This window comes from Canis aureus, chromosome 19 (genome assembly GCF_053574225.1).
Source record: "Canis aureus isolate CA01 chromosome 19, VMU_Caureus_v.1.0, whole genome shotgun sequence".
In the NCBI taxonomy this organism is placed as follows: domain Eukaryota; kingdom Metazoa; phylum Chordata; class Mammalia; order Carnivora; family Canidae; genus Canis; species Canis aureus.
Genome location: NC_135629.1, coordinates 49,027,761 through 49,050,137, shown reverse-complemented (window position 1 = coordinate 49,050,137; position 22,377 = coordinate 49,027,761). Strand labels below are relative to the sequence as shown.

Below are 22,377 nucleotides of genomic sequence, written 5' to 3'. Positions count from 1 at the left end.
GGAGAGAGCCTTGCATCAGGCTCCTTCTCGACTTGGAGTCTGCTTGAGGATTTTCTTCTCTCTATGTCCCTCCCCACTGCTCTTGCCTTCTCTCTCCCTCTAAAATAAATAAATAAATCTTAAAAAATAAATGCCACTGAATTGCACACTTTGTTTAAAATGGAGAATTTTATGGTACATGAATTTTACCTCAAATGAAACACTTAAATATCAGACTGTATTAAATTCATATTAATCCAAATTAAATAAATTGCTTTCTTGGGAAGCCATTTCTCCTTTCTCTTAAATTCTTCACTATCATTAATTCATCTGCTCATAATTTATTTTGTATTAACATGTATATTAGTTATACTTTTATTCATTTCCTTTTTTATTAGAACACTATACTAGTTTCAAGTGTACAACATAATGATTTCTTATTTGTATATATTGCAAAAGGATCACCACAGAAAGCCTAGGTAAGATCTGGCACCACACAGTCAAAAATTTTTTTTCCCCTGTGATAAGAACTTTCAAGATTTACTCTTGTAGCAACTTTGAAATATGTAACATCATATTAGTAATTATAGTCACAATGCTGTGCCTTACATCCCATGGCTTATTTATTTTGTATCTCCTGACCTCCTTCACCCATTTAGCTCACTGCCCACACCCACACACCGCACGAATACCCTTCTCATCCCCACCGCTGGCAACCACCAATCTGTATCTATGAGCTTGTGTTTGTGTGTGTGTATTTTTTTAAAGATTCCACATATAAGTAAGATCACATGACACTGTCCTTCCATGACTTATTTTACTTAGCATAATTTATTCATTTCTTTTTAACCACTTTTTAAAAGTTGTTTATAACTGTAACACTAAGATACAAGTGTGGTCTCTCTGCTCCAGTGAGATCAGGCAACAAATGAGGTGGGGAACGGGCAGAGCAGGAGCCCAGTACTTACCTGTGCCTGCAGATGCATTGAAGGTCAATGTCCCATTGGACAGAGCCTGGCTCATATTTCTCAGGGAATTCTCCAGGCCAGTGAGCAGATTAGTGGCCACACGGTGTTGCTCTGAGCGAGGCAGGGCCTTCAGGTCCTCGGGGGTCTCCAGCAGCTCATCTACCCCCTGTATGAGGTCCTGGGGGAAAGCAGCTGCTGAAGTAAGTGATTCATGGGCCAGGCAGACTGCATGAAGAGGCTGTCCACTTAGCCTCAGAGTAAAGATCCTAGAGACTATCTATTTGGGGGATCAAAGTGGCATTGTTTGGGATATCCTGGGATTACCCCTGCAATCCAGCCACTCATGGTCAATCCTACTCATGAATGCCAAGGATGACATCAGCCCAAATTCCAGGAATAGTAAGAGGAAGGGTTGTAAGTGCAAGTAGGTGTCTAATAGTGAGTACAAATACTTGGATGTTTGCTTTTCCTGCCCACCCTGGGAGAGGTGGGGCCTCAGAGAGCCTTGATGGGATGCCTTCAATTTGTTTCCCCTGGATTCTGGTCTTACCTGGATGGTGTTCTGGACAAAGTCTGGTTTGAACTCTCTGTGCAGATCTTGGACTCTTTGAAAGAAGCGAGAGAGTGTCTGGGGAGAGGGGAGATGAGGAAGTCAAAGAGCCTCAGTGTGGGTCCTGAAGCTTGAGGAAAATGGTGGCCAGGCAGGGTGAGGGGCTCATGCTTTAAGGAAGGATTTCCTGTCTTATGGTCCCTGCTGGGGCCACTCACCTGGCTCTTGATTCCACGGGGTGGAGTCCAGGTGGGGAAAAAGATGCCTGCAGGGGATAACGGTGGTTCACTAGGTGTGAGAATCTCTGTGTGTGTGTGTGTGTTGAGGGGAGTGGTCTGGGGATAGGTAAGGCTAGGTAAATTCCCAGGTGGTCACTTGGTTATTTAGGGACCCTAGTTTGGGCATATAAGCATTAGGAAAGCCCTATGTCTCCTCCCTGTTGAGTGGGTGCCTTTTCTTATTCATACAGAGATGCACTATGGGTCAATGTGGTGGCCCAGATGCTCAGCTATCTAGGTGTGGATGGAATTGGACTGAGTCCTCCCTGTCTTCAGCCCCAATGCCCTCAGCTTCCCTGGGCAGCTTTAAGCCAAGGTGAAGAAATCATGGCCATCTATGTCCTAGCCTGAGCATTTGGACAAAGGCCAGAGTAGGTCTTCTAGGGAACCATGTGCAGGGAAAGTGCCACAGTTCCCAGTCAAGATCCTGTCTGGCTCCCAGTGATGGACTTTGTTTTAATTCCATCACGGCAACTGCTTACTTGCTGGTGTTCAATGATAACTTCCATTGGTACCTCTTCTAGATGAAAACCTCTTATCATCCAGCTCTCCATGTGTGTATGGTGGATCCTTGTTATCCAGCTTAGGCTTGACACAACATCCTTCTGGGTTCTGGTCATCTGGTCTGCTCGTAGTATTATGAACTGAAATTATTTGGGACAGTCAGGGTAAGCTTTGTGCAGGGAAATAGACAGAGGCTGGGTAGCTGAGAAGGGGCGCCTAGATGTCATAACTGTTGCCCAGGGAGAATGCTGGCCCAGGAAAGGGGGCTGGCCCTCCCATATTCCCATTGCAGTGTTTCTGGATGGGGTTCCTGGGTCCAACATGGCCAGGAAGTCTGAGGTTTCCTGACATGGGTAAACCCAAGTAGGCTCTGCAGAGGAAAGGTCTCATCCTGGCAGTTGATGATGATGAGAAGGGATTTTGCACTGGAAACAATATCCTGTGAGTTCCTGAAATATCTTTTTTTAAAAAATATTTTATTTATTTATTCATGAGAGACACACACAGAGAGAGGCAGAGACATAGGCAGAGGGAGAAGCAGGCTCCCTGCAGGGAGCCCAATGTGGGACTCGATTCCAGAACCCTGGGATCACAATGTGAGCCAAAGGCATATGCTCAGCCACTGAGACACCCAGATGCCCCAGTTTTTCTGAAATATCTTGAGTGCCATCCTTTTTTTTTATTTTACAAAAATAAGATAGCAGGGGGGCAAGGGGATGCTTTAAAGTGACCCTCTGCAGAGGGCTCTGAGCCCTGGGGTTTAAAGCTGGATGGGTGACTGGGTAGGTGCTGAGGATGGCTGTCTGATGCCTGGAGAAAGTGGAGCAGATTAAGCCTCATGGATGAGGGTATGGAAGATGGGGAGGTTCTTACCTTGACACGTATTCTCACTCTCATCCATGAACATTGTTTCCCCAGAAGCAAGCACATATCCTGGGATGCACATGCAGTAGTAGCTCCCCTCTGTGTTCTGACAGTCTGCTAACTTTCCACAGGACACTGTTGGGGGTGGTCCACACTCATTGATGTCTAGAACACAACAGGACAAAGGGTCACCTCCCAAAGGTGTGAGTTCCTACAGGGCAGAGGCCTACCTCCAGCCTGACTCTGCCAACAGGACTGGAGAGAACTCAGTTTGCAGGTGGCATTCCTGGAGCAGGTCTGAGCTGGAGCCAGCCAGTCTAGAAAGTCTGCTGCCTGCTCTGCTCATCTCTACTCTCTGGCTGGCCCTGAGGGCACCTAGATTCAGACACTCTGCTGTACCATGACGGGGGCTGGAAGGAGATCTGTATCCCCTTCTGCAGGCCTTGTAGGGAGGATGGAGGCACTGAGTCCCTGTTTGCACTACTGGAGATGTGGGGGTGGGTTCCAGTCAGGGTGACTAGTGGCACTGAAGGCCACTCTCAATGCTGATTCAGTGAAGGGAGTCATGGCTGGAATCTGTCCAGGATAACACTCATTCACACCTGAGGACAAAGCCAGGTGGTCAGGCCCCTGCCCATTGACAGCATCTACCTCTGATTACTCACTGTGACCCTAGTAAATCCCACAGTCTTTATTACCTGCTACTTTAATATCCCAATGTCAGGCATTTTTAAGGTTCTCCAAGATGTCTCTGTGGGAGTCATACTATCTCCACTCTGGAGGGATGTCCTCTCTTATAAAAGACATTGGGGATGTGAAATGAAGAAGCTGCACACAGCTAAGCCATTGGGGATGTTTTCTGGCATCTTATCTCTACCTGTTCTTTAAACATGACAGGAAAGATATCCATAGCCAGATCCTCTTTTAATAGCTCAGGGACTCACAGAGCTGGGCCTCCACCCCACCCCACAACCTTGAGGACAGGTCTCTCACCATTGTCACCATCTAAAAAGAGGAGAGGGCATTCCAATTGCCCAGATGGGGGTGAACATGAATGGATCAGGTGTGCATCTTCCCACATCTGTCATGTCCTGGTGCTATGGTCCCATAGCCTGGACCTGGGGCCTTAGAAGGAAGTCCACAATTTCTGGTGGGAAACTGCTCAGCATCATGCTGAGTCATTTCAGACTCTCAAAGTCTTGTTCCCTTGATTGGAATGTACAAGACCAAATATTCTGTCCCTGCATTCTTACTCATTTTTGCGTCCATGGTTCTTATAAAACTGTTGCTGTATTTAGCCAACAGTGTCCAGCCTCAGCTCTTTGAGTCCCTGAGCTACTCAAGGAGACGGTTGAGAATGAGGTGCAAGGTGTGGAAGGCATGAGGATAGGAAACCCCTCAACCAGATAGATGTGAATCCAGAAAGGAGCTGGGATCCAGTTATATTAGCAGTAGGATCTCCTCAGCATGATCACCCAGCCATGAATCTCCATGACAGACACATGTGCAAATGCATCAAGACTGGCTAATAGTCACAATGATATCTTTTCTTTTTTAAATCTGATGACATCTTCTTCCCAATGACACGTGGATACTTAGAAAACAAAGAAAATGTGAAAAATAAGAACAAAGAAAATCAACTGTAAGTCTACTACATGGACCATTGGATGATTTAGGTTATTTTTTTCCCTCTGCTTTTCAAACATATCAGGAACATTTTCCCTTATTATCAATAAATATGCATCTAAGATGATTTTGAGTAGAAGAATATTTCTTGGTGCAAAAATTGTTCATTTCCCCTTTTCTCCACTATTTTTTATTGTTGTAAAATGCCCATAACATAAAATTTACCTTGTTAACCATATTAAAAGCATATAAATTTCTTTTATGATCTTGCATTCTTGAAGAATAAAAGCTCTTTTGTTTTAGACCTTGATCTAGGTTCTATGACCTTATTAATTGTGCCTTTGGATAAATCAATCTCTTTGAGCCCAATTATGATCTTTTAAAAAGATGAAGGTGGGATCCCTGGGTGGCGCAGCGGTTTGGCGCCTGCCTTTGGCCCAGGGCGCGGTCCTGGATATCCGGGATCGAATCCCACGTCGGGCTCCCGGGGCATGGAGCCTGCTTCTCCCTCTGCCTGTGTCTCTGCCTCTCTCTCTCTCACTGTGTGCCTATCCTAAATAAATAAAAGTTAAAAAAAATAAAAAAAATAAAAAGATGAAGGCATAAAATTCATAGGAAAAAAAAAAACCATGGGATAAGCTCTTTGAAATTGGTCTCGGCATAGATTTTTTTGGATTTGACTCCAAACACAAAGATAAAGAAGTGGGAACACACCAAACTAAAAAGCTTCTGAACAGCAAGGGAAACCATCTACAAAGTGAAAAGGCAATCTATAATTTAGGAGAATATATTTGCAGATCATATATCTGAGAAGTGATTAACATTCAAAAAATATAAAGACTCATTTAACACAACAGATAAAACCTAAACAATCCAACTTAAAAATGGGGAGTAGATCTGAATAAGCATTTTCCAAAGATATCCAAGTGGCCAACGGGTACATGAAAAGGTACTCATTCATTTCATCATTCATCATCAAGGAGATGTGAATCCAAACCATACTGTGATATCATCTCACAACTGTGGGAATGGCTATTAAAAAAAAGTTAAGAAATAACAAGTATTGGTGACAATGTGGGGAAAAGGGTATCTTGTGTCCTGTTGGAAGGAATGCAAATTAGTGCAGCCACTGTGGGAAAAATTCTGGAGGTTCCTCAAAAAATTAAAAATGATTCAGTAATTTCATTTCTGGATATTTATTTGAAGGAACCAGACACTCACTTGAAAAGATATCCGTGCCCTTGTGTTCATTGCAGTTTTATTTATACTAGGCAAATAATCTGTTTCTATCAATGCATGAGTGGATAATGAAAAAGTGGGTGTATTTATACAGGGGAATATCATTCAGCCATAAAAGAGAAGGCAGTCCCACCATTTGCAATGACATGGATTGATCTTGAAGGCATTATGCTAAGCGAGCAAGTCAGACAGAGAAGGACAGATGCCACATGATTTCACTTATATGCGGAATTTAAAAACCAACAACAAACAAACTAGAACTCATGGAGAGAGCAGATGAGTGAGTACCGGAGGTGGGGAGGGGTTGTTTGGGTGTGGGGGCGGAGTGGGAAGAATGGATATAAGTGGGAAGGAAAAGCCATGCTAACTGCTTGTCTCATGGGGCTGCTGTGAGGAGCGAGGTAGGAGGAGAACCTGAGCTTCCAGGCCCTGAGTGTTTCTCTCCTCTTGTTGCTTCCACTACTTCTCTTTCCTTGCGCTATGAGAATCATCACAATAATAACAGCAGTGACCATGATAAAAGCTTGTGTTTGACAGTCTGCTCTGTACTAGGCTTTATCTGTTCTTTTTTTAATAATAAATTTATTTTTTATAATAAATTTATTTTTTATTGGTGTTCAATTTGCCAACATACAGAATAACACCCAGTGCTCATCCCGTCAAGTGCCCCCCTCAGTGCCTGTCACCCATTCACCCCCACCCCCTGCCCTCCTCCCCTTCCACCACCCCTAGTTCGTTTCCCACACATGTAAAGTTTAAACCTCACGTCATCCATGGGGGGTAGGTACAATGATTATCCCCAATTTACAGGCAAGAAAACTGAGGCATAGAGAGGAGAAATAATTTCTTACATGTCAGGTATAATCAGTGGTGAGCTGGACCTTGAACCCACATAGCCCAGCTCTGCTGTGTAAGCTCTCATCACTCTACCTACTGATCATGAAAACCTGATTGTCCACTTCCCTCCTACTCTATTTGCTTTGTCATCTTTTTTCCTTGTTGAAGTGCTGGGTGATGCTCTCAGTGAGGCTGAGGGCTTGAGGTGTCCCCCCATTCCCCCTCATCTCCACTAACTGTGTCTGTGCCCCTCCCCCCCTCAAACCCCTGTACCATGACAACTGTCCAAGCGGCTGGTGAAGATCTCCCCAGACAAAGAACTGAAACCCGGAGAGCAGCGACAGGCGGTGGCATTGACACATGTGGATTTCAGAGGGCACCACGGAGCACAGTCTGTGGGGGCAGAGACTGTGGGAACAAAGGCCACAGTCAGAAGGCTCAAGAAATGGAGGGAGCTAGCTGCCAGCTTGGGGGTCCAGGAGTAGAGCAGAGGAGGGTAGGGAAGGGATGGCTGCCATTGGAAGAGCTCAGGAAACTGGATATTTTGGGAGGAGGAAGCAGCTTCTCTTATACCCAGAAGACCATCTGTGAGCCTTATCTGTGGAATAAGATTCTTTCCCCACTGCTTGTCGGTGAGACAATCCAAACCCCAGCATGCACTCCTCAGCTTATGTCACCAATGGAGCTGGCTGGGCAGACTCACCTCTCAGTTTCTGTACAGGTCCCAGTGTCAACAGCAGCAGCACCAACATCCCTAGGGAAGAAAAACAGGTGACAAAGAGAGAATAGTCAAGCTCCAGTTTCAACCAGTGTCTGCAAGGTTATTGCATCCTGGGGGGTGTTTCTGCCTGTAGCCCAGGCTTTCCAGCAGAATCCACAAGCCTCCTATAGTGAACACAGAACAAGACTCAGCTTGTCTCCTCCATCTCCCTGGACTCCCTGAGAAGTCAATCAAGATAACCATAGCCTTTATGGGACCCGAGGTGCTACATGTGAGAGGACAGAGAACACACAGACAGCTGATGTCAGAGACACAACCTAGAGACTCCAACCTCTCCCAAAGAAAGGGAGTACATCTTGAAGGAGAAACTCTTCAAATCCAAGTGTCTTGCCCATATGCATGTTCTGTGTTCTCTGGCAATAGCAGAAATATGCCTGGAGAAGGCCCCGTGCTCTCTTCTGTGGTGAGTGGGTGCCTTTTCTATTTCACATGGAGCCTCTTATGGGAGAATAGTGTGGCTAGATCCTCTGCTGTCCATATGTGGATGGAAGTGGCCCAAGCCCTCTTACTCTGTCAGGCCTAGTGCCCTCAGCTTCCCTGGGTGGTTCCCAAGTGGAGTGGGGACATCATGGCCACCTGAGTCCCAGCCTAAGGACTTGGACAAGTCCAGGGTGGGACTTTCTGGGAACTGAGTACAGGGGAAATGCTGCATTCCCTACCAGGACCTGTCATGGTTCCCAGAGATGGCCTTTGTCCTGACTTTTCCCAGGTGGATTCTCACTGCCTGCATAACTCTTGGAATCCTGGTTGTCCTGGTGGGACAGTAAACTCCCATCCATGCTAACTGTGAGACTCCAGCTTCTTGGAGATAGCCAAGAACCACACCTGAACCAGGCCCTTTAAGGGGCTTGAGGGAAAGAGTCAGGAGAATGAAGGTGATGCCAGATAGGCAAGGTCACTTGGACAGTGAGCACCAGGGCTGTAGTAAACAGTGGGGTTGAGATCCAGTCAGGCAGCTTTGGGGCAGTGAATTTACCTTTTCTGATTCCCATGAAGGAATTATCCAGACTAAAAGAAAGTGGTGAGAATTTGCATCTGAGAAAGATCAGTGGTGGGTGAGGGCGAGTGGCTGAAGAGAGGAGCAGGTGCTGATGGGTGAAAGGTGGCAGATGTTTCTGTGTTCTTGGCCCTTGGCCTCCCACCAGGGATGCAGACCTGTGGGCCATGCCAAGTAGGGATCAGCCTCCATCTTCTGTCTCTGAGTGGTCTGGGTCAAAATAGGGCCTGGGTTGACCTCCTTGGAAGTAGGTCAGGTGTCTGGCAATAGTACCCTCTCTTTCCATCCAGTCCAGATGGCAGCCTCCTCCATTCACCTAAATCTCAGAGTATGTGTAGGGTGGTCCATATCACTCTGCCCACCCACCCTTGTACAACATCTTCCAGGTCCTAGTCATCTGCCCACAAGCCTGTGGACTAAAATTATCAGAAAGGCTCAGGGAAGAGCCTTGCATGGGAAACTAGAGACAAAGGCCAAGAAGCTGTTCACAGTGCCAGGAGGCATCTTCTCCAGGCAAGGTTGTTGGCCAGGGGCAGGGCTGGTCAGAAAAGGTAGGCCCACCTTCGAATTTCCTCCCTTCCCACATTTCTGGACAGGGTTCCTGGGTACATTCTGGCATGGCTGAGCCTTTGTGGATTCTGGGGAGGGGTGGGAAGGTCTCATCTTGGCTGCTACTGATGAAGCAGAGGAAGACAGATATTGCACTGAAACATAACATGCTGTAAGCTTGTGAAGTATCTTGAATGCTACCCTGCTGTTTTCTGAAAATAAAGTGCCATGTGTCAAAGAAGATGTTCTAAGACTGTGTGAGTGGCACGTTGGAGGTATCTGAGCCTTGAGGTTTGGAAAGGGACAGGATACCAGGTAGATGCCCAGGGTGTTCTCTGATGCTTGGAGAAAGTGGGCTGAGTAATCTCAAACCGCAGGGACGAGGAGTTGGAAGGTGCAAAGTCATTCTTACCTTGACACATGTTCTCACTCTCATTCCTGAAGGCTGTCTCAGAAATAAGCTCCTGTCCTGGGCCGCACATGCAGTACTTCCCATCCATGCCCTGGCAGTCAGCATAGGCTGCACAGGACTTTCTCAATGATGGTTCACACATGTTGATGTCTGGAATACAACAAGGTGAAGGATCACTTCTCAAAGGAATAAGTTCCTACAGGGAAGAGGCCCTGGTCTCTAGTCTGACCCCATGATGAATGTTGGAAAGACACAGCTCCTAGGCAGCACTCCTGGGGGAGATCTCAGCTAGAGCCAGCTGCTCCAAAATATTGCTTACTGCTCTGCTCATCTCTGCTCTCTGGCTGGATTTGAGTCCACCTAGATTCAGGCACTGCTGTGCCTTGCATGATGGGGACAGGAAGGCCACCCTCCTCTGCAGGCCTTGTGGGGTGGACAGAGGCACTGAGTCAGGCTCCAGACCCTCCCCTGTAGTGCTGTTTGCACCACTGGAGACCTGGGGTGGTGGGCTCTAGTCAGGGTGGCAGTAGCATAGAAGGCCACCCTTGATGCTGAGGCAGCTTAGGGGCTGTCCAGAGTGATGATATGCATCATTTGCACCTGATGATAGAAACAGATGGTCAGGCCCATACTCAGAGTGGCCCAAGGTCACCTTACAATCCTCATCAAGCACTCCCCCAAATCCCAATGTCGAGCCTTTACAGGTGCCCCAGGATGTCTCTGGGGAGAATTCCCTTTAATCAGAGCCCATAATATATGAGAAATGAAGAAACAACAGGAAGATACTCCTATCTGAGTCATTGCAGGGTGGGTTCCTTGCCTCTTATCTCTTCTTGTTCTCTAAAAATGAGAGGAAAGATGCCTGTGAGCTAGGTCCCCTTTGAGTAGTTTCAGGTCCCACAGAGCTGGGGCTACACATCACTGATTAAAAATAACAGTTTAATAAGAACCAACAAGGGTGGCACGGGTGGCTCAGCGGTTTAGCGCCGCCTTCCGCCCAAGGCCTGATCCTGGAAACCCGGAATCGAGTCCCACGTCAGGCTCCCTGCATGGAGCCTGCTTCTCCCTCTGTCTGTGTCTCTGCCTCTCTCTCTGTCTCTTATGAATATATAAATAAATCTTAAAAAAATAAGAACCAACAAGACAAGAATGCATCAAAATGCAGGGATAGAATGTTTTCTCCCAGGGCAGCCCAGGTGGCTCAGCGGTTTAGCGCCGCCTTCAGCCCAGGGTGTGATCTTGGGGACCCGGGATCGAGTCCCACGTCGGGCTCCCTGCATGGAGCCTGCTTCTCCCTCTGCCTCTCTCTCTCTCTCTCTGTCTCTCATGAATAAATAAGAAGGAGGAGAGTGGAGTTGGGGGTTGGGTGAAGGGGAGTGGGAGATACAGGCTATCCGTTATGGAATGAATAAGATATGGGAAGAAAAGGCACAGAATAAGGAATATAGTCAATGACATTGTAAGAGCAATGTGTCGATTTATGGGGATAGATGGTAGCTACACTTGTGGTGAACATAGTATAAATTTGTTGAATCGTTATGTTGTACATCTGAAGTTAATGTAACATTGTGTGTCACGTATACTTAAATAAAACAGACTTTAGAAATGTTTTCTTTAATTAGAGAGGGAGACAAACCAGGAGAGACTCCTAACTCTGGGAAGCAAACAAAGGGTTGCAGAAGGGGAGGTAGGTGGGGGGAATGGGGTGACTGGGTGACAGGCACTAAGGAGGGCATTTGATGGGATGAGCACTGGGTATTATACTATATGTTGGCAAATTGAGCTTTAATAAAATATTTAAAAAAGAAATCTTTTTTCTTTTTTAAAGTGTATTTTCATTGAAGTATAATTAACATATAGTTTTATGTTAGTTCAAGATGTACAACATAATAATTTAACAATTCTACAATGGAATATTACTCAGCCATTAGAAATGACAAATACCCACCATTTGCTTCAACATGGATGGAACTGGAGGGTATTATGCTGAGTGAAATAAGTCAATCGGAGAAGGACAAACATTATATGGTCTTATTCATTTGGGGAATATAAATAATTCCCCAAAAGTGAAAGGGAATAGATGGGAAGGGAGAAGAAATGGGTAGGAAATATCAGAAAGGGAGACAGAATATGAAGACTCCTAACTCTGGGAAACGAACTAGGGGTGGTGGAAGGGGAGGAGGACGGGGGGTGGGGGTGACTGGGTGGCGGGCACTGAGGGGGGCACTTGACGGGATGAGCACTGGGTGTTATTCTGTATGTTGGCAAATTGAACACCAATAAAAAATAAATTTATTATTAAAAAACAATTCTAGACATTACACAGTGCTCACCATGGTGAGTGTAGTCATCACTTGTCACCAATGTTGTTATAGTATTATTGCCTCTATTCCTCATGCTGTGCTTCTCATCTCTATGACTTATTTATTTTATAGCTTTAAGCTAATCCCCTTATCTATTTTGTCCATCCCCCTGCCACCTCCCCTCTGACAACCATCAGTTTGCTCTCTGTATTTAAGAGGCTGGTTTTGTTAGTTTTATATTTTAGATTCCACATATATGTGAAATCACATGACATTTGTCTTTCTCAGTCTGACTTACTGTACTTGGCATAAGTGCAGATGGCAAGATGTCTTTTTTATGGGTAATTTTCCATTGCAGACAGATGTCACATCTTTTTTAAAAAAATATTTTATTGATTTTTAGAGAGATAGAGGGAGAGAGAGAATGAGCAGAGCAAGAGGGAGAAGCAGACTGTGTTGAGCAGGGAACCTGATGCCGGGCTTGATCCCAGGACTCTAGGATCATGACCTGAGCCAAAGGCAGACACTTAACAGACTGAGACACCCAGGTGCTCCAGATGTTGCATCTTATTTATTCTTTCATCTATGATGGACCCTTGAGTTGCTTCCATGTGTTGGCCATAGTAAATAATGCTGTAGTAAATGTTAGGGTGCATGTATCTTTTTGAATATATATGCCACATCTTCTTTATACATTAATCTGTCAAAGGACATTGTGGTTCCTTCCACAGTTGGGCTATTGTGGACATTGCTGCTATGAACATTGGAGTGCAGGTGTCCTGTCATTTCACTACATCTATATCTTTGGGGTAAATAAGTTTCTTTTGTTTTCTTTGGGTAAATACCCAGTAGTATAATTACTGGATCATATAGTATTTCTATTTTTAATTTTTTGAGGAACCTACATATAGTTTTCCACAGTGGCTACACCAGTTTCCATTCCCACTGACAGTGCATGAGGGTTCCCTTTTCTCCACATCCTCACCAATACTTAAAAACCCCTTAGTTTTATACCTGGATATGCTTCTACCACTTTATTAGTTGTAAGACTTTGGATAAGTCACTCAATCTCTTTGAGCCCAAATTTGATAATTTAAAAAATGATGCTACCTGGAAATCATAAAGTTCATGGAAGAAAACAGAGAGTAAGCTTTTTGACATTGGTGTAGGCAATGATTTTTTTGGACTTGACGCCAAAAGCAAAGGCAACAAAAGCAAAAATAGACAAGTGGGACTATATTAAACTAAAAACTTTTTTACAGCAGGGATAGCACCAAAAAAATTAAAAGGCAACCTACAATTTGGGAGAAAATATTTGCCAATCATATGTCTGATAAAGGATTAACATTAAAAATATATAAAGAATTCATACAATTCAATAGCAAAAAAACCCTTCCAAAGATTAATAATAATAATAATAATAATAATAATAACAACAACAGGTATAGGATTGAATAAACATTTTTCCAAAGAAGACATCCAAATAGTCAAGAGGTACGTGAAAATGTACTCAACATTGCTAAATCATCAGGGAAATGCAAATCAAAACAATAAGATATCACCGTCACCTGTCAGAATGGCTGTTATAAAAAAGACAAGGAATAACAACTGCTGGTGAGGATATAGGGAAAAGGGAATCTTGCGCACTGTTGGAGGGAATTTAAATTGGCAAACCATGACCATGAGGCAGGAGTTCCCCGTGAGCTCATTCTAGGAAGAGAGCCTGAGCTTTCAGGTTTGGGGGTCCTTTCCTCGTCTTATGAAAATAATCACAGTAATAACAGCAGTGACCATGATAATAGCTCATATTTGACAGTCTGCTCCATACCAGTCTTTACCTGTTCTGCACACACATAAACTTTAAACCTCACTCCATCCATGGGGGATAGGTACAATGATTATCCCCAATTTACAGACAAGCAAATTGAGGCATAGAGAGGAGAAATAATTTCTTACATGTCAGATGTAGTCAGTGGTGAGCTGGACCTTGAACCCACATTATCCCAGCTCTGCCCAGTTTCCAGTCTGGGCAGACTCACCTCTAGTCTTCTGGGCTGAAGCTCCTAATGGCAACAGCAGCAGCATCAAGAGTTCTAGGGCAGAAAAAAACAGCGAGAGAACAAAGAGAGGAGAGTGGAGCTCTAGTTTCAACCTCTGATGGCATGGTCATTGCCTCCTGGGGAAGTGGCTCTGGCCCTGCAGCGCAAAGCTTTCCAGCATCATCCACAAGGCTCTGGTACCTTATGTAGAATTGAGGACCAGTCCCATTACCTCCCTCTCCCTGGACTCCCTGAAGAGTCATTCACTAATGGATACCATCCTCAAGGAGACTTGGTGCTACAGGTAAGGGGACAGAATATATTCAGACAGCTGATGTAAGGGACAAAACTTAGAAATGCCAGCCTCTCCCAATGGAGGGGGTAAATCTTGAAGCACAAAGTCCTTAGATTGCTGTTCTCTGCCCATAGCCAGGTTCTTTGTTCTCTGGCAGTGGCAGAAATCTACCCTGAACATTTCTCTTTCAGGAACACTTCCCCTCCCTGTTCAACATACATGTTTCATGGCCCATGAGAAGAGTGTGTATTGAGGGATCAGAGAGCCCCAATCCTGAGTCCCAGCTCACAGTGGCATTGGCTAGTCAGGAAGTCCTGGAATCACGAGATGGGGAGCTGATGACAGGTGAGGGGTGAGAACTATGGCACTGGCAGGTGGAACCACCGTCTCCTGATTAAGGAGATGTTGCACCTTTTCAGGTGCAACATCTGTGGTTTCTATGGTTCCTTCCAAGGGAGCTCCTGGCCCTCCTACAACACACTGAGGGCACAGCCTTTCCCTTTCTCTCCCAGGCTGGTCCTGAGCAATGGGTCACAGGCCTCGTGGTATGAAAACCATTGCAGGTGGGAAGGAATCTACCCCACAGGCAATCATCACCTGGCCAGCTGTTAAAGTCTGTCATTCCATTCATGAGAGGCAATGAACCCTATGAAGACCTTTTAATATCTCAGGGCCTTTACAGGATTTTCCTATAATGTGCCCAGCATTAAAAAAAATCATGTTCCACACATCAGATGATAAGAATGTGGTTATTTTCACAACCAGGAAACAAATTACAACCAATGAGGACAATATATAGGAACACTTAATTTGCTATGTATCAGGTATTATCCTAAGCATGAAAGGATAGAAAGGCTAATCAGAATTAAGCTGACCTTCCCATTATGCATCTTTATTGCCCTTTCAACCACCCAAAGCCTATGGACTAAAGGATGATGTTTTTCTTAGCTCATTAGCATTTTCAGAGAGTTTGGTTATATACCCTTGTGAAAAACACAGTATAGGTGACAGGACGGTTAATTTCATGTATCAATTTGGCGGTAATTTCATGTACCACAGCACGCAGGCATTTGGTCAAACACTAGTTTAGATTTGTTGTGTGGATGTTTGAGGAGGGGCAAGACGGCAGAAGAGTAGGGTCCCCAAATCACCTGTCCCCACCAAATTACCTAGATAACCTCCAAATCATCCTGAAAATCTACGAATTCGGCCTAAGATTTAAAGAGAGACCCGCTGGAATGCTACAGTGAGAAGAGTTTGCGCTTCTATCAAGGTAGGAAGACGGGGAAAAAGAAATAAAGAAACAAAAGGCCTCCAAGGGGGAGGGGCCCCACGAGGAGCCGGGCTGAGGCCAGGGCGAGTGTCCCCAGGACAGGAGATCCCCGTCCTGGAGAAGCAGGAGCTGCACCAACCTTCCCGGGGGAAAGGATCCGACCTCCCCCCGGACAGGCAGAGGCCGGGAGGGCCCAGTACCAGGAGGACGCTCCTGCCCCGAGCTGAGCAGATCAGCGGCCCCACCCCCGGAGCATCCAGGCCCTGCAGACGGAGAGCTCCGGAGTTACCGTGGGAGCTGAATCCAGGTTTCCAGAGCTGCAGCCGCCACTGGGGTTGTTCCTCCTGGGACCTCACAGGGTAAACAACCCCCATTGAGCCCTGCACCAGGCAGGGGCAGAGCAGCTCCCCCAAGTGCTAACACCTGAAAATCAGCACAACAGGCCCCTCCTCCAGAAGACCAGCTAGAAGGACAAGCTCCAGGGGAAGTCAAGGGACTTAAAGTATACAGAATCAGAAGATACTCCCCGTGTTTTTTTTTTTTTCTTTTTGTTGTGTGGATGTTTTTTGGATGAAATTAATAGTTAAATAGTAGACTCTGAGTAAAGCAGATTACCCTCCATAATGTGGGTAGGCCTCCTCCAATCAGTTGAAGACCTTAGGAGGAAAAAGACTGACTTCCTCTGAGGAAGAAGGCATTCTGCTTCCAGATTGACTTCAAACTTGAGATGTAACATCAAGTCTTCCTGGGGTCCCAGCTTGCTGGCCTGCACTGCAGGATATTAACTTCCCAACCTCCACAATCTTATAAACCAATTCCTTAAAATGAATGAATCTCTCTCTCTCTCTCTCTCTCTCTCTCACACACACACACACCTCACACACACACACACACACACACACACACACACTATATTGGTTATGTTTCTCTGGAGAAACTGGACCAATAGAGGTAGTAAAATGAGAAGTCTTTGTTGGATGGGCTCTGGGAATAAATTTTACTGATTTTCTCCTTTGAGACAATATAAATGAGCCAATATCCTTCTTAAAATCTTTTCCCTTTGTCCTTTATAGAAAGTGGGAAAACAAATCAGATCATCAAGAACACAGAATATTCTCTAACTGGATAGAGTTCCCAGATAGCTCTAGTAATCTGTCATTATTGTTATAATTCTACCTACCTGGGAGCAGTAGATTTCTGTTTTTCATGGTGCAAGACACCAGCAAGCTCAAGCACGGAGGACGTCTGGTCTTGGTCTGCGTGTGTTACAAAAACTTCCTGTTTTAAGTCTTATTTGGCCTCCAGAGGATCTGACATAGGAAACCACTGGTCTAGATCCTTTCTTTCCCGATAATCTGTCCTATGATTAACTTCTCAGAAACTCACTTCTGTTTTTAAAAGTATTTGCATAGCATTACTGGGTGTTTGTATTGAAAGCCTCCTTGAAGGTGGTTTTTAAATCTTTGTGGTATGGGAAGATGTGATCCTGTGTATTATAAGAACTTCCCAATGTGAAGAATTACTCTGCTGCTCTTTCTACCCCATGAAGACCTTGGATTAGAGTGAACAGAATTATCTATTTAGTATTTGTTAAAAGACAGTTTTTGAAAAAACATTTTATTTATTTATTTTAGAGAGAGAGAGAGAGAGAGAGCAAGTGTGAGAGAGACCCTATGTGAGCAGGGGGAGATGCAGAGGGAGAGGGAAGGAAGAGAATCTCAAGCAGACTACGTGCTGAGCTTGGAGCCCTACACAAGGCTGGATTCCAAAACTCCAAGATCATGGCCTGAGCAGAAATCAAGAGTTGGATGTATAATGGACTGAGTCACCCAAGCACCCCTAAAAGACAATTTTATTAATGTATAATTGCCTTACGGCACTATATTAGCTTTAGATATATATACACCATAATGATTTAAAATCTTATATATTGTGAAATAATCACCACAATAAGCCTACTTGACATCCATTACCATACATAGCTGCAAATTTCGTGTGTGTGTGTGTGATGAGAACTTTTAAGATCTATTCTGTTAGTGACTTTCAAATATGCAATACAATATTATTAATTGTAATCACCATGCTGAACTTCTATATCCTTAGGACTTAGTGATTTTGTAACTGGCTGAATAGTTTTCATATACATATAAAATTCCATTATATATATAGACACCACATTTTATTTATTCAATCATCCACACCATGAAAAATGTTGTGCTATATTCCACTGGCACCCATGATTTTTGATGAGCAATAACAGCTTATTCATACGTGAAATGTTTGTTCCCTTAGTGATGAGAAATCACAATCTCTCATTACTTTCAAAATTTTTTTCTATGTCTTTAGTCATTAAAAGTTTGATCGTGATGTATCTTGGCCCTAATTTGTTTAAGTTGATTCTGTTTGGAGTTTCCTAAGCTTTTTGAATCTATATGTTTTCATCTTTTGGAAATTTGAGAAACTTTAATCATTTTTTTCTCTGAATGATTTTTTCAGTTCCATATTCTCTATCTTCCTTTGGAATACATTAAAAAAAATTAAATTCAAGTAGCCAGGGACACTTGGGTGGCTTAGTGGTTGAGTGTCTGCCTTTGGCTCAGACCATGATCCCAGGGTCCTGGAATTGAGTCCTGAATCAGGCTCCCCACAGGGAGCCTGCTTCTTGCTCTGCTTGTGTCTCTGCTTGTCTCTGTGTCTCTCTCATGAATAAATAAATAAAATCTTGAAAAAGAAATTCAAGTAGCCAACATATGGTACATCATTAGTTTCAGATGTAGAGTTCAATGATTCATCAGTTGCATATAATGCTCAGTTCTCACGGCATCATGTGTTCTCCTTAATGCTCATCACCCAGTCACCCCATCCCCTTCCTTATCCTCCACCCATTCATCAACCTTCAGTTTGTTTCCAATAGTTAAGAATCTCTCATGGAATTCAATGACAGAAATATTAGACTTTTTTTTGTAGTCCCATAGGTTCCTGAGACTCTGATAATGATTTTTAGATTATTTATTTATTTATTTATTTATTTATTTATTTATTTATTTATTTATTTATTTAACAAAGGGAGAGAGAGAGAGAGAGAGAGAGAGAGAGAGAGAGAAGCAGACTCCCCACTGAGCAGGAAGCCTGATGGTGGACTTGACCTGAGCTGAAGGCAGATCTTTAACCGATTGAGCCACCCAGGCACCATTGATAATTTTTTTTTCTGTAGTTTATTTTGTCTGTCTTATTCAGATTGCATAAATTATGCTGTTTTGATTTCAGGTTCACTGATTCTTTTTGCTCTCTTTTGTCACCATTCTGCTAGCAAGCTTATTCAATAGAGTTTTCATTTCACTTTTTGTATTTTTCAGGTCTAAAGTTTCCATTAAGTCTTTGTAATCATCTGTTTCTTTATCAAAGTTCTGTTTCTTTGCTGAGTCTTTCTACTTTTTTCATTTGTTTCAGAAAAGCTTGCTTGTAATTGCTCATTAGAACATTTGTTTTTTAGATTTTATTTATTTATTCATGAGAGACACACAGAGAGAGGCAGAGACACAGGCAGAGGGAGAAGTAGGCTCCCTGTGGGGAACCCAATGTGGGACTCAATCCCAGGAACTCAGGATTATAACTTGAGCCAAAGGCAGACACTCAACCATGAGCCACCCAGGTGCCCCACGATTGGAAATGTTTACCCCCAAATTTCTTAAAGAAATTTTTAAAGGATTTTATTTATTTATTTGAGAGAGAGCTAGCAGGAGCAGGGTTGGTGGGGATGAGGGGCAGAGGGAGAGGGAGAAGCAGATTCCCCACTGAGCAGGGAGCCCATGGTGGGGCTGGATCCCAAGACCCTGAGATCATGACTTGAGATGAAGGCTGACACTTAGCCTACTGAGCCACCCAGGCATCCCTGTTTAAACTAGTTTTTAAAATTGTTTTCTTTGTGGTACAATATATAAAATAAAAGTTGTGATTTTAACCATCTTAACGTATACAATTCAGTGGTACTAATTACATCGGTAATATTGTGCAATCATCATCACTAATCCTAAAATGTTTTCATCACTCTCTGCAAGAGCTCTGTATCTAGTAAGGACTAACTCTCCCATGCCCTTCCCTGGCCCCCCAGTAGCCTCTAATCTACCTTCTGTCTGTCTGTCTTTTAAATTTTTTTTTTAAATTTAAATTCATTAGAGCACTTTTTATGATGGTTACTATAAAATATTTGTCAGAGAATTCTAACATTTATATTATCTCAGTTTGAGGTTTTCTTGGTTCTTGGTGTAACAATGATTTTTTTAAGCTGTATCCTTGGTCTTTATGGTTATTATGTTTTGAAACTCGATTGTATTAAAATCTCTTTCGGCAGACTCTTCTGACTTCATGCTGGGAGTTTTTAAAAAATATGTGTATATGTATATATATATATATATGTATATATTTTGTATATTTTTATTGGAGTTCAATTTGCCAACATATAGCCCAGCACCCAGTGCTCATCCCGTCAAGTGCCCCCCTCAGTGCCCGTCACCCAGTCACCCCATCCCCCCCACCTCTCCTTCCACTACCCCTTGTTCATTTCCTAGAGTTAAGAGTCTCTCATGTTTTGTCACCATCTCTGATTTTTCCCACTCATTTTCTCTCCTTTCCCCTATAATCCCTTTCACTATTTTTTATATTTCCCGTATGAGTGAAACCGTTTGATGATTGTCCTTCTCTAATTGACTTACATTCTGGGAGTTGAGGGAAGAATGGCCGTCTTGTTGCTGGCACATGAGGATGGGAATGCAGACTTTCCTCTTGGCCCACTGACACTCCTATGTGGGAGGGGTACCTTGTTGCTGCCCCTCCCCCATGTTGGAAGTTCTCCCTCACTGCCAGGCATCTGAGTACACTTCCCTGACATGGGTCGTGGGGGTCATAGGGATACCTTGTTACTGCTCCCCACAGGACCTCTACTGACATGAAGAAAGTCCCAGCTCCTTTTCTGGCACAACCCCAGGGAATGGGAAGGAATGCGTCATCACAGCTGGGCAAGGGTAAAGGTCTGGGCTTCCAGACATGACCCTTGCTGATAGAAAATAAGTGTGGGGCCAATTTTTCTCTGCTGTTTGGTTGGAGTAGGGCAGTTACTGCTGAAATATTTTCTATTTTGTTATGCACTACCTTTCCTGGTCCTTTGGGTAGGAAGAACTGGCTTTTCCTGGGGACATTTTTTGTTGTCTGCATCTGCTGGCATTTTTGGGTTGCCAGTCTCTTCAGTTCCAAGCCTGGGATAGATGAGGCTAAATGAACTTGAGACTCACCACTGCGTAGTTTTTTGGGTCTCCAAGGTCCCTGTTCTATCTTCCTTCCCTCTATCTTTTTTTTTTAAAGGCTTTATTTATTTATGAGACAGAGAGAGAGAGAGAGAGAGAGAGAGAGAAGCAGAGACACAGGCAGAGGGAGAAGCAGGCTCCATGCAGGGAGCCTGACATGGGACTCCATCCTGGGTCTCCAGGATTACACCCTGGACTGAAGGCGGCGCTAAACCACTGAGCCACCTGGGCTGCCCCCTTCCCTCTATCTTTTAGAGTGGTAATTTTGTTTTGTGTATAAAATGTTTATAATGTTTATAATGTAATTGAGCTGTGGTTATGTTTTAAAATAAAGTTTTTACCACTATGTACTTTGTTCTTAGCTTATTCTTTAGTCAACAATATTTGAAGAGGTTTTTCATGTCACTATATATAAATTCACATCTTTCTTTTTGGCTGCTGTTGTGTATATGTAGATTACAATGAATGTCTCAAAAATACCATTAGGAGAACATTTTTATTTTTATTTTATTTATTTTTTATTTTTTTAGGAGAACATTTTAAAATTTCCTTAGACTAGCTATCAGGTGATTTATATACTGGGTTACAGTGCATATATATTTTACATTGTAATAAATTCTGCAACTCTTCTATTTAATGAGACTGTATCATATTGCTCAGGTGCTATAGGAGAGGGTCAATTTTCCACACTGCTATCATATCTTTCTTTATTTTTCATTTTTAACATGAAAAATTTTGGTGATCTATGGCTTAAGTGATGTCTAAGTTCTGGTTAATCATTTATCTCATTTAGAAGGAAATTAATAGAAGAAAGACACAGGGACTTATAATTGTTAGGAAGGCATGTTCATTATATACTCGTGGATAGGAAAAAAGTCAGACCTCAAGAATATAAGTCAGTCCTTCTTGAGGATGTAAGGTTCTTTTATTGATAGAATGACACAGCAAGTCTAGACAATCTGTAAAGGACATTTCACCTTTATAATTCTAAGTTTCTATTTGACTATTAGGAGGCTTAGGGCTTATAGATGTCTTGGAATCTTGAAATTATACATTATCAAATGTTTTCATCTCCCTCCCCCCATTTGGTGGGTAAACAATTTATCTTAACATACTATGAATTAGGATCTTATTAGCAGTGTTGTTGCAATTGTCATATGTCTTTGTATTTTCATGGTGCCCTTTGTGACTTATATATTCCTATCTTTTGCACACTTTATTTTATTCACTGTATTTTTCTTACTGACTTTAAGGCATTAAAATCATATGTGGGTATGTATGTATCCATATCTAGATATCTTTTGTTAAACAATGCAAAATTTTTTATTGTATCATATGCGTTCAGACTTTGAATATGGTGTCTTTTGTCAATATAAACATTTTTTCTCTCTGGAAACTTTGCCATCTGCTTTATTTTTGAAGGAGGGTAAAGGAAGAAGAGAAAATATTCACTCAAATTTGAGAGGCAACTAAATTAGAAGGAATATTACCAAAAATTTTAGGCCTCAAGCCATTCTGGTCAATAATGGAATACTGAAAATTCCTAGTTTGAAAAGTCAAGAGATAAATATTTTTCCAGAGCA

At 43.3% G+C, this 22,377-nt stretch overlaps 1 protein-coding gene across 3 annotated transcripts in view; it reads right to left on the bottom strand.

Annotated features, from left to right (window-relative positions):
- The window catches only part of LOC144290415 (adhesion G protein-coupled receptor E2-like), a 30,336-nt gene extending 13,457 nt beyond the window's left edge, over positions 1-16,879 (bottom strand). Inside the window, exons 1-10 of one of the 3 annotated variants that reach the window (XM_077859621.1) lie at positions 16,675-16,874; positions 13,927-13,980; positions 9,585-9,734; positions 7,549-7,599; positions 7,119-7,253; positions 3,153-3,308; positions 2,291-2,419; positions 1,716-1,762; positions 1,498-1,575; positions 948-1,125 (exon numbers count right to left, since the gene is read on the bottom strand). In XM_077859621.1, the coding sequence (XP_077715747.1) occupies positions 948-1,125; positions 1,498-1,575; positions 1,716-1,762; positions 2,291-2,419; positions 3,153-3,308; positions 7,119-7,253; positions 7,549-7,599; positions 9,585-9,734; positions 13,927-13,980; positions 16,675-16,702 (1,006 nt within the window). In that variant the 5' untranslated portion in view covers positions 16,703-16,874. Of the gene's footprint in view, positions 1-947; positions 1,126-1,497; positions 1,576-1,715; positions 1,763-2,290; positions 2,420-3,152; positions 3,309-7,118; positions 7,254-7,548; positions 7,600-9,584; positions 9,735-13,926; positions 13,981-16,674 lie in introns of all 3 variants that reach the window. The other 2 variants (XM_077859623.1, XM_077859622.1) reach the window with 2 other exon arrangements.
- Between the last annotated feature and the right edge of the window lie 5,498 nt (positions 16,880-22,377).